The sequence below is a fragment of the Sycon ciliatum genome, chromosome 3 (assembly GCF_964019385.1).
Source record: "Sycon ciliatum chromosome 3, ocSycCili1.1, whole genome shotgun sequence".
In the NCBI taxonomy this organism is placed as follows: Eukaryota; Metazoa; Porifera; class Calcarea; order Leucosolenida; family Sycettidae; genus Sycon; species Sycon ciliatum.
The window spans coordinates 24,437,547-24,450,046 of record NC_088645.1 but is presented as its reverse complement, the minus strand read 5'-3'; the positions used below and the strand labels follow the sequence as shown (position 1 = coordinate 24,450,046).

At 48.3% G+C, this 12,500-nt stretch overlaps 1 protein-coding gene across 1 annotated transcript in view; it reads right to left on the bottom strand.

Moving 5' to 3' along the window:
- Positions 1-12,494, bottom strand: part of LOC135811848 (protein disulfide-isomerase A5-like) — an 18,092-nt gene extending 5,598 nt beyond the window's left edge. The window contains exons 1-7 of the mRNA XM_065325087.1: positions 12,442-12,494; positions 10,956-11,115; positions 9,915-9,983; positions 4,757-4,893; positions 2,124-2,286; positions 1,214-1,279; positions 198-543 (exon numbers count right to left, since the gene is read on the bottom strand). Of these exons, the coding sequence (XP_065181159.1) occupies positions 198-543; positions 1,214-1,279; positions 2,124-2,286; positions 4,757-4,893; positions 9,915-9,983; positions 10,956-11,115; positions 12,442-12,457 (957 nt within the window). The 5' untranslated portion in view covers positions 12,458-12,494. The remainder of the gene's footprint in view (positions 1-197; positions 544-1,213; positions 1,280-2,123; positions 2,287-4,756; positions 4,894-9,914; positions 9,984-10,955; positions 11,116-12,441) is intronic.
- Positions 12,495-12,500: the final 6 nt, after the last annotated feature.

The following is a 12,500-nucleotide window of genomic DNA, read 5'->3' as shown; positions in this document are numbered from 1 at the left end:
TCGTCAGGTAGCAGCAAAAAGCAATAATAATACACAAGAACATCTAACACAAACAGTATAATTATTATACTGTTCGTGTTAGATGTTATGTCTATATGAACGGATTGAGGAGTGCTGGTTTCGAAACAATTGGTCCGAAGCTCAAAGTAGAGCTGAGTGTGCCACGTAGAAAGACCTACAGGAGAGGAGTGACTCACCGTGCGTCCGCCAGAGTACTTGAAGCTGGTCTTCAAGTAGCTGGTGTAGATGATGGTCGGGTAGCCGCGCACGCCGTAGTCCTCGCACAGCTCCTTGCTCTTCTCGGCGGTGCAGTCCACGGCGGCCATTGCCACCTTGTTGCTGACTACGCGGTCGGCCGCAGCAGAGAACTCCGGCTTCGCATTCTTGCAGTGTCCGCACCACGGCGCGTAGAAGAAGACGAGCGCATGCTTCTTGCGCTTGAGCTCAGCGCGGAACTGCTCGCGGCCGTCGATGTGCGTCACCTTGTTCGTGACCTCGCTCCACTCGGGCTCTGGCGGCGGGGGTGGTGGTGGCTCCTTCGGGCTGCCAAACGCAAGACAAGGACACACACACACACACACACAGGAAAGTGAAACACAGTACAGAAGAGAGTCAAGCAAGGCAAGGACACACAGGAAAGTGCAGGGTTCTAGCCAAGGGGGGGGGGGGGGGCAGAGCCCCCCCCCCCCTACTCATTTTCCGATTTTCGTGTTTTTTTGCAATTCAACGAAAAATGCAGTCGAAAGTCAGTATTGGACGGTTAAGAAAGGCACACGTGTCTGGGCAAAATCGGGGATTCGACACATACGTTGCATTTAGCGTGGCAGGACAATATTGGAAAGTGGAAAAATGGGATACGGGGTAACTGTTTCCCAAGCCCCCCCCCCCCCCCTTACTATTTTGACCTGGCTAGAACCCTGAAGTGTGAAAGACAGTGCAGAAGAGAGTCAACTTGGAGAAAACAATTCAGCACCGGAACATGAACCCCCTCAAGAACAGTCACACAGTTGCTACGATAATGTGAAGCGGCTTCCTATTCATGCTACAATTTAGTACAAACCCATGCCTGAGCTCATGCATGATCTAACGCCTGGTGTGAGACACACAAAGCAGCTTGGGGAAATCGTGTGGAAGAAATGCTGAGCTTGACATCATGGTCTATACCCCCCCCCCCCCCCCCCACACACACACACGCGCGCGCGTGCGTACTCACTCTCTCATGAACTCCAGCATGTCAGCCTCACGGCGACCATCAAATCCCCATTTGTCCGTTCCGTTCCTGGCAAAAAGAACACACACACACACACAAGCAAGGACGCCACACACGCCACACACAACAACCATGGCAGAGTGTAAGCAAGAAGAAACACACACACAGCTCCTAGAGCAATCATCCGGCACGACATGATGGCACCCTTGGGCTACAACACACAAACGACCGCCTGCAAGACGCTAATGCAGCCACATTACGCCAGCAGTCGACAGGCACATTATGCCAGCAGTCGACAGGCACGAGCATGCAAATCAAGTCCAGCAGTCGTGTAAGGGTAGATTTCACAGAACTGGATCAAGACCGTGCCAAGTGATCAACCACCACCATCACATTACAGACTGACATACACACACACATATTATGTTACACTCAGTATGGCATCACTTCTCTATTTGTCGTCACTGTCTCTATATGTCATCACCTGTTTACTTCGTGCCTATATCAGTATAATTATGGCTTCACTGCGACTTTCTCTATATAACTCCAGGTCATTCTCTATACAACTCCAGACGAGACTTTCCCTATAATTATATCTCCACTAAGGTTGAGACTTTCTCCGTATGACTCCAACTCAGATCACCAACTTCTCCATACAAAACCTGAATTGGAGTCATACGGAGAAAGTCTCAACCCGAGTGGAGATATATAGGGAAAGTCGCGTCTGGAGTTATAATTATAGAGAATGATTTGGAGTTATACAGAGACACAGTGAAGCCATACAGGCACGAAGTAAACAGGTGATGACGTATAGAGGAGTGAACACATAGCTGGTTGACTACTGAGTGCTACATATACACACGCACACACGCACGCGCACACACACACATGCACACACACGGGCAAGACTCACAGGAAGTAGCGGACGGTCGGGTATCCCTTGACGTCAAAGCGCTCGGCCAGGGATTTCTCATCGACGCAGTTGACAGCAGCCATCACACCCTCGGAGCCTTCCTCCTTCAGTGTGGCAGCGGCGGTGACATACTCTGGCTTCATAGCCTTACAGTGTCCACACCCTGGAGTAAAGAACAAGGAAGAGTCGACGAAGGAAAATAAAGAGAACAAGAACGGGATCACACGGCAGCATCACTACACTGTCGTCCTAGGCTGTGTTGCCCTCGCACGGTGCTACAGTCAACGTAGAAACCGGCCACACGTGTACTGCATGTTGCGTACTATAAAACAGGTCATTTTCGGTGCATTAAACTTTAATTTCGATGATTTCGCTAGAAATGCCAGGCACCTAAATTTAGATTACACCTAAATGGCGCAAGAGTATTGTGCTGTATGTGAAGGGAATGTCGGTCACCTAATTCTAAGTTACACCTGAAACCCATCAGACCCCGGACACCGAAGGTTTTATACACCTAAAATTACATATTTTACAGTATGTATGCTTTGAAAGCTTTCACCAGGCATACAAAGCACGTACAGAGTGAACAAGACGACCCACTCGGCTCATACTCAACAAGACAGAACACCAGGGGGAGGACTTCCCTTTGCTAAGAGAGTGCGAGGCCCAACACACGTACCGTAGTACAGTAGACCAACCGCCGAATAAACAAATACATGTAGCGTAAAACCTGCCCTAACCGGACACACCCTTGGTGCAGCGGAAACTGTCCTGATATGACAGGATTCCGTTTGATCCAGGGACGCACGTTCGACATCCAGCACTTTGGTGCATGGAAATTTGTCGGGTCAATACAGGATTGCGCTTGGTACAGGGTCCAGCAAACACTGGTTACAGGTGACCGTAGATCTGAACTCCACTACATAAGTAAGTCACATGCACAGTAAAACCTGTCAAGGCAACCACCTGTCCTAGAAGACCACCTGTCCTAGAAGACCACCTGTCCTGGAAGACCATTGCAACCAGGACCAAGGGATGCTACTTCCAGTCAATTGACCCTGGATAAGGCGACCACCTGGTTACAGAGACCACAGTTTGAAGGTCCCTTGAGCGGTCGTCTTAGACAGGTTGCACTGTACATACATGTACTGTAGTGGACATTGAAATCCGCTGAGAAGCCAAGCGGCCACGGGGCGCTGGCCTAGCAACCGTGAGCACTGCCGGTCGATTTTCCTAGTAAGTGAACTACAGCACATGCACGCCAAGGCAGTAAGGGTGCTGGCACCGGTCACTCCACCGGATTTCCATGTCCACGGCAGTAGATATGAACACCACTAGATACGTGCATGTACACACATGTACAGCTCAACACCACTACTGTAAGTCGACAAATTTTCGGCCCATTCAACTTTCCGCCTCCCAGGGCTAAAACTCATTTCGGCCGCATCAAATATTCGGCCTGTACTGCTGCCGCCTGTATACACTGCCACACTGAACATTGCAAAACAATTTTTCGGCCGCAACAATTTTTCGGCCAAACATGATCAGGCCGAAAATAGCGGAAAAGAAATCTGCGCCGAATATTTGTTGATTTTCCAGTAGATATGTGCATGTACATACATATTGTTGGTTGACAGCATGTTGTCAACCAACAACAAGTTTTCAACAACAAAAAAGGTTTATCTAATATAATGTAGGGCTGAAACGATCATTCAATAACTCCTAACGATCAACCGATATCATTAACGATCGATATATTGGTTTTATCGATTCTTGTCGGCTCTATCGAACACCAGTTTATGAAGAAATCCTATGATGCCTTTGCTGCGTTAGAAATTTGTGGCACCGCACTGTTGACATCTGTAGATATCTGGCTGCTTTTTTCAACATGAATTACTGAAGTAGAACATTTCATGTTGTTTCTGGAGCGAAGAATCTTGTCATCACCCTCTGGTAACTGCTCTCACCTCCGACTTCTCCCAGAAATGAACCGAAAAGGCAAAATCTTCTCTCCCGATCTCTTTCAAAGCCACACATCAATTTTACTGCGCTTGAAAGTACATGATTGCACTCGTATCCACTATCGGATGGAGTGCAAGGGCTAGAATAGTACACAAAGGCACACAATGAAAACCTTGGCAAATTTATTCCGTTGTGACTCCGAGTTTCATGGCTGAACCAATCATCAGACAACGATAATGGAATAGGAGGCAGCGCTGGTATATCTAAGTGGAGAGAGGTGTGATAATACGATAGCGAGAGGAGTAATCCTGCATCTGCCTCTGAAATAGCCCGTCCCTGTATACATTCACGCGATTACTCCTCTCGCTATCGTATTATCACACCTCTCTCCACTTAGATATACCAGCGCTGCCTCCTATTCCATTATCGTTGTCTGATGATTGGTTCAGCCATGAAACTTGGAGTCACAACGGAATAAATTTGCCAAGGTTTTCATTGTGTGCCTTTGTGTACGCCGCTCTGCCTGAATCAGGCATTGAGCACTCTTGCAGAACCAAAGCATATTGCCTCTGGGCTAGAATAGTAGTAATATGTACATACATGTACAGAATATGTACATGTATGTACAGCTGAACACCATTACTAGGCATTAGATCAGTACGTGTACATACATGGAGCGTAGAACATGACAAGCACAGACGGGTGCTCAGCGACAAACTCGTCAAAGTTCTCCGTCTTCAGATGCACAACCTCGCTTTCCTCTGCGCTCCATGGCTTCTCCTCTTCCTTCTCCTCGGCCGGCTTAGGGCTAAAGAGATACGCGTGCACACACACACGCACACACACACGCACACACACACACACACACACAAAAGTACTAATGTGAAGAGATAGAACCGAATCCAATATTCAGACCTGATAAGCTAAGGCCGCAACCACACTACGTAAAAATCACAGTACAAATTTTCATGCATATCTCAGTGCAAGTCGGTACGCAACCACACTACACTTTTCGGTCTGCATAGATGATGTTTTCACGCGACCAGCACGTGACGTTGTCGTACCAAAGCGTGTGCCATGCGCTGGAAAAGACCGGGAAATTCAAAAACAATGCTGGTGCTGATGCTATGTACGATGACCCGGTACAAAAGCAAAGTTGTACACAGGAGAAGGAGCGCGAAAACGACGAAAACGACAAACGTGGCTTTCTACAGGGGTGCGCCAAGTTGCTGAAAACCTACAAAGCGCATTTTGCATTTCGCACGCGTCGGCATGACGATTTCTACTGTAATGCCGTTTGTACGTGATTTTGTACCTAGTGTGGTTGCAGCCTAACACAGTTTCATCTCAATTACATTAGGGAGGTTCCGGAGTACACTTTTTCGTGCCAAATCGTAGAGGCGCTACGGATTTTTTATACGCCGCTTTCGAGCAGCGAAGTGTTCCGGAGTACGAGTACGTACGGAAATTATTTGTTTGCCGTCATTGCCTAGGTTACGGGCGCAAACACGGCATATTCCCACGCTATGCCTTTTTATTAATTTTTGAAAATTTGGAACGAAATCAAAGCTTTACGCGGAGAATCGATGTTTCTCGTACCAAATTTGTACGAGAAAATCTTTTTGATGACGCAAAATCTCCATACGAAACATGGTTCGTATGAAAGCCAGTCCACACGGCTTCTCCGTGCCGAAAAATCTAAAGCACGCCTCGAAAAAATCCGTAGTGCCCATACGTATTTTGGCACGGAAAATCGTACCCCGGAACCCCTCTAATATTTCGAAACTGTTATGGCAGATAGAGATTAAGGGAGGACTTTCATCTTGGTCTTGCCATTTTCTTCCCGGTGGAACAAGGAACTTCCCCCAACAAAGTACAATGATCCACCATTAGTAAGAACCATGGCAGAGCTACAAGCGCAGAGCCCTGTCGCCCGAACTGCAGCAAACCATGTGGCTCGACAGGTCAAGTCAGGCGGCAGAAAGGTTGCTACCCAACAAAAGGGCAAAAGACGCTAGAGGATCTGAGGGCCCAATTCATTTGGAATCTTAGAACTCGTGATGATTCCCTCTGATGATCTGTTCAAAACAGTGAAACCGGTTAGGTTGAACAAAAACAATGGTTGTGCTCTTGAGTCTGAAATTGAACTAGCCTGTGTCGGAGTTTTTCCATACTCCTCCAAAGTCGAAAACGCTTGCCGGCCCACACACGGAAAAGCTGGTCACCGCCATCAAAGCCTGCGGTGTCAGCTGCAGTGTGTGGGAAAAGACGAATGCAGACGGCTCGGGTAGTGACACCTGATGAATTTCCCTGGCTTTCCAATTTCCTGCTTCACCAGTCTCATGGGGCCAGACAAGAAAATCCTGCTCAAGAGTCTGCCCCAGAAGCTGAAGGGAAGCGGCGCACTGAGTGCAAGCACAGAGAACGAAGTTCTGCTCATGAGGACGGTAAGAGTCTTCGATATGGCTCTATGGAATTACAACGCACTCCGCCTGCGGTGTCAGCTTCAGTGTGTGGGAAAGACGAATGCAGACGGCTCGGGTAGTGAGACGCCTAATGGATTTCCCGATTTTCCAATTTCCTGCTTCACCGCCATCAAAGCCTGCGGTGTCAGCTGCAGTGTGTGGGAAAAGACGAATGCAGACGGCTCGGGTAGTGACACCTGATGAATTTCCCTGGCTTTCCAATTTCCTGCTTCACCAGTCTCAGTCGAACCCTTGCCCTAATGAGAAGTCGAATACATTCCCTAAGGTTGATGTCTAATAATTCTGTCCTCGTCCTGTGAGATATATGCTTTACCGACTCTAATAAACTGGTATCTCTGGTGTATGTGGGCCAGACAAGAAAATCCTGCTCAAGAGTCTGCCCCAGAAGCTGAAGGGAAGCGGCGCACTGATACGGCTCTATGCAATTACAACGCACTCTGCCTGCGGTGTCAGCTTCAGTGTGTGGGAAAAGACGAATGCAGACGGCTCGGGTAGTGACACCTGATGAATTTCCCTGGCTTTCCAATTTCCTGCTTCACCAGTCTCATGGGGCCAGACAAGAAAATCCTGCTCAAGAGTCTGCCCCAGAAGCTGAAGGGAAGCGGCGCACTGAGTGCAAGCACAGAGAACGAAGTTCTGCTCATGAGGACGGTAAGAGTCTTCGATATGGCTCTATGGAATTACAACGCACTCCGCCTGCGGTGTCAGCTTCAGTGTGTGGGAAAGACGAATGCAGACGGCTCGGGTAGTGAGACGCCTAATGGATTTCCCGATTTTCCAATTTCCTGCTTCACCAGCCTCATGGGACCAGACAAGAAAATCCTGCTGATGAGTCTGCCCCAGAAGCTGAAGGGAAGCGGCGCACTGAGTGCAAGCACAGAGAACGAAGTTCTGCTCATGAGGACGGTAAGAGTCTTCGATATGGCTCTACGAAATTACAACGCACTCTGCCTGCGGTGTCAGCTTCGGTGTGTGGGAAAAGACGAATGCAGACGGCTCGGGTAGTGACGAATAATGGATTCCCGATTTTCCAATTTCCTGCTTCACCAGCCTCATGGGACCAGACAAGAAAATCCTGCTCAGGAGTCTGTGCCAGAAGCTGAAGGGAAGCGGCGCACTGAGTGCAAGCACAGAGAACGAAGTTCTGCTCATGAGGACGGTACGAGTCTTAGATTCGGCTCTATGGAATTACAATGCACTCTGTCAAGGTGAGAAAAATGGTATACTATTTTCTTGTATTAAATGAGGACATGAGTTCAGCGTGAGATGTTTCAGTGAAAAAGAATACGACTCTAGATGTGCATCCGCTGGTCACATACCCAAGATGAGTCGACATGACACCACCGCAACTTGCAGAGTATATCTGTAGGATTACCAATCTCGTTCTTGATGTGAGAGAAAGGTAACAAAGACTGCCTTGGATGGTGGTTGATGGAGTTGAGGACTATGGAACCATCACCGAGCGTGGCCATGGGGACGGAAAATTGGCCAAAAATTTGAAAATAACGCTCCAAATACTGTAAAACTATGCGCTTTCGATTATAATGTGAAGAAGAGGTTGGTGCGACTTCGGCGATGCTTGGGGAAATGTGTGTTGCTCCCTACGTGGGAGCTTGCGCTTTTCCTGCCGACTTGAATTCTCACTTGACTGACTCACGACTGCCATCCAGATCACACGAGAAGTCCATCGAACCTTCCACTCGGCAAACCTGCAAGAAAGCACCACTCCCTGCTTGAGCAGGGAGCAGGAAGTGGTGCTTTCTTGCAGGTTTGCCGAGTGGAAGGCTCGATGGACTTCTCGTGTCCAAGTGAGAATTCAAGTCGGCAGGAAAAGCACGAGCTCCCACGGAGGGAGCAACACACAATGTTTCAATGATAATAACTTGAAAAAAGGTAAAGTTTGAAACCATAATATTATACACATCGAACATGTTTCGGCGGGAAAAGCTCTTTTTTTCACGTGTTTTTGTGCCATCCAGGGATTCTGCTGGTCTTGTCAAGGGATTGAGATTTGTCTGGTTGGTCAGTACATGTACGAGTGTGTTGGGGACATCAATTGAACCTTTGCTTACTGAGAAAGGTAGACTACTAGTATATGGACAGCAACGACTATGAATATTTCGTTTTCGTGGCCTATCCCAGTGTGTGCAATTTGCAGACGTTCGAGGATATCTTTAATATCTATGCCATATTGGGTAAAGAAGAATTCACCGACGGCAAGATAACTCAACTAGAAAAAGAGGTACAGGTGTGACAGGAGGGTCACAGACACACACACACAATCATAAAAAAACGGGTACCAGCGAATCAAAGAGAACGGACCAAAAGAGGCGAACAGCCGCTCCAAAGCTGTTTTCACTGGACCAGGAGGTCTCTAGCGCCGCCGCCGCCTGCCTCTACGGTCATGTCCAACTACGGGTAGGAACACCTTCGCCTTTCCTCATTCAATGCCAACAGTAGCAAATTCACACATACACAGTACTGTAAAAGCTAACATTTTCGGTGGTGTAATATTTTCGGTATTCTCCAAAATCGGCGGTTCGGTGGAGGGAAATTTTCGGTAAACCAGGTAAGTGCATTAGCAAGAGTCCATAAACAAGAGTATGCAACTGTGATCTCTTTTCTATGGGCCAGATGCGCGGCGCGCTGCCTTCATTACATCATTCAGCTGCAGTCCGCGCACTGCGGAAAATCAAACACCGCACTTTCCCTCTAGTTTGAAATGAACTTTCGTACGGAACTGGAGTTCACGCGCCAGAATTCAGAGATTGTGTAGGTACTGGAACGAATCGAGCAAAAACGGATGGGCTCGTGCGAGAAATTGAGAGTTTGAATGCATGCTTTCAGAGCGTGATGAAGACAAGTTACGTAATGAAGGCAGCGCGCCGCGCACTGACCCATAACCACAGTTGCATACTCTTGTTTATGCACTCTTGGTATTAGTACTAGGACCGAAATTTTCGGTGCGTTTTATTTTCGGTAAAAATTTCGGCATCGACGTTACTGAAAATAAAACGCCACCGAAAATTTCTGCTTTTACAGTAGGCTAATCCTCTGCTCACACAATGCTCAATGCCGCAAAAAGGGCAGAGCATTGCCTGATGATCGCACAAGCATGAAGCTTGAGGTGCAGCAAAACAGCCCTGTATTAATACACCGTATTTGCAAATTAACACAGCTTCCAATCGTAGGCGAGAAAGGTAATGTTAATGTGACACAGCTACAGAAAAGCAGAGCAGTGGTGGGTCACGTGTGTGTGCGACTGCGTGTGTGTGTGTGTGTGTGTGTGTGTGTGAGTGTGAGTGTGTGTGCGTGTGTGCGTCGTTTAATGACTCGCGCTTACTCTTTCATCCAGGCGATGATTCCGTCCTTGTTGCGCTCACCGCCATAGGGCATAGGCTGCTCGCCACTCCTGAATGAAAACAAATATACATGCAGAGAAGCATGTATATACACACACACACACACACACACACACACACACACACACGCACACACACACACACGCACATCATTAACACCAGCGCCTAGTACTATCAACCCATGCTTCAAGATTGCAAGGGGACAAGAACACACCTGCCTCAACAACAGCAACACATTACAGGGGCGTAGCAGCCGGTCCGGCTTTGGCCAGGCCACTTTTTTTTTTACCACAATGCCAAAAGTGCCCAGAATGCAGGACTTTGCACCCTGATTTCAAATTTTTCCTGATATGGCGGGGTCACATGACCCCTGAGCAGTAAACATGCGTTGGTGGTCAAACAGTTGCCAGTCCGGCCGTTGCCTGAGCAACCGTACAGGTTACACCGCCCCTGCCAGCGGCGGATCCAGCGATCTCTACAGGGTGGGGGGGGGGGGGGCAGTATACTAGTAGTCAAAACTGAATAGCTGATACATGTACATGGACACGCACATGGTTGCCAGTGGTACTTTTTCTTAACGAAATTTAGGGGGTTACGTGGAACCCCTAATTGAGGGGGTTACGTGGAACCCCTGGAAGCCCTCCTGGATCCGCTCCTGCCTGCCGTGTAGTTACAATACCCACGACAAAAATCATGCATTGGACTCAGCACACACTACGGCATTCAATTCAGATGTAAAGTGTGCAAGCAGAATCGTTCCAGGCTCATGATCCTAGATAGCCACTTCTTTCTGGAATGGCCGGGCCCCGTGAAAAAAAAAACAAGCTCTGAAACCCTTACTTGAAGTAGAGCAGTGTTGGACAACCAGTTCTTTCTGGAACCCCCCAACCCCACCGTCCCCCGTGGATAAAGCTCAAGCTCTGAAACACTTACTTGAAGTAGAGCAGTGTTGGAAACTAGTTCTTTCTGGAACGCCCCCCCCCCCCCCCCCCTGGATAAAGCTCAAGCTCTGAAACACTTACTTGAAGTAGAGAAGTGTTGGAAAACCGGTGATGTTAAACATTTGCCTGATGCCATACGCTTCCTCCAGGTCAATGTCCATCGCACCCAGCACTGCAGTCTTCTTGAGTACGGTTGCAGCCTGTGCATAGTCTGGCTTCAATTTCTTGCAGAATCCACACCCTGCAGCAGCAGCAACGGTGACGACAATAGCACAGCGTGGGAAATACTGATCAGCGTTCTGTACGGTGGGTGCCGTGTGCGTGCGTGTGTGTGTGTGTGTGTGTGTGTGTGTGTGTGTGTGTGTGTGTGTGTGTGTGCATGTGTGTGCATGTGTGTGCGTGTGTGTGTGTGTGTGTGTGTGTGTGTGTGTGTGTGTGTACGTGTGTGTGTGTGTGTGTGTGTGTGTGTGTGTGTGTGTGTGTGTGTGTGTGCGTGCGTGTGTGTGCGTGGTGACTACATGTATCATGTAGTTATGTGCGAGTGTGTGCGCCGTGTTAGTTACACTATGTTCATTGATCATCCTGGCTAATCGTACCTATCCGTTGTTAGCCAACGAAGCACTATGTCCAGGTATGAATTTACTGCCATGTTTTTGCATAGCAGTTTTTCCTATGCAAAATCTCAATTGTGGCGTAAGCTACAAAAAGCATGGATAGTCTGCACATGTATGTATCGCAGTTCTCTGCGTGTCACTATAATTGTTGAGTAGCAGTAGATCGATTTTGCGTAGCAAACTGCGATGCGATACCGGATAAATTCATCCCTGATGTCACATGCGCTTTGAACAGAACAACTGTGCTGACTTCAATTCTTGAGGTCAGTGCACTCAAAAGTCAAAACCCAACGCTCTGGCTGCGTGGACATGAGCCCGGGTCGAGGTCAACCTGGGTTGAAAGTGTGCAAAGTGGAAAACCTAGTTACCAGCAGAACATGCAGGTGTTTACATGAAGATTGTCGACCCGGGCTGACACTGATATGCCGGCAAAGGTCCATTTCTCTTTACTGGCAGGGTCGTGTGACAACGTTCGCGGGGGAATGCTAATTCCCATCTGCAACGCTGTGATTGCAATCCTGGTGCAGCGAGGTACGCACATGAGTGCGGTAGTACGATTTATCGATTTCAACCCAGATCAAACGCAGTGCGTCATGTAAGTGCTCCAGTCAATCTGTGTTTGTGGCGGATTGAAACTCGACCCGGGTCGAAAACTCTCATGCAAGCACAGTAAGCGCAGCCTATGCCTGCAATGCTCAGGCCGTGACAAATCCGTCCATTTGCAGACGTTGAAATTCACCAAAACATTGCAGCAATACATCAGATGGGGGTCACGCTGACTGGCTAGAAGTGAAATTCACTACGAGTACTACTGCACCGCAGTGAGATACACAACAGAGTGAATGCACGTACACACGTACACACACGCGCATGCACGCACACACACACGCGTACACACACACGTACACACACACACACACACACACACACATCGGCCAACGTGCAGTACTCACATGGTACGTAAAACATAAATAGGATAGGCTTTGTCTCTTTCTGAATCAACTTTTGGAAA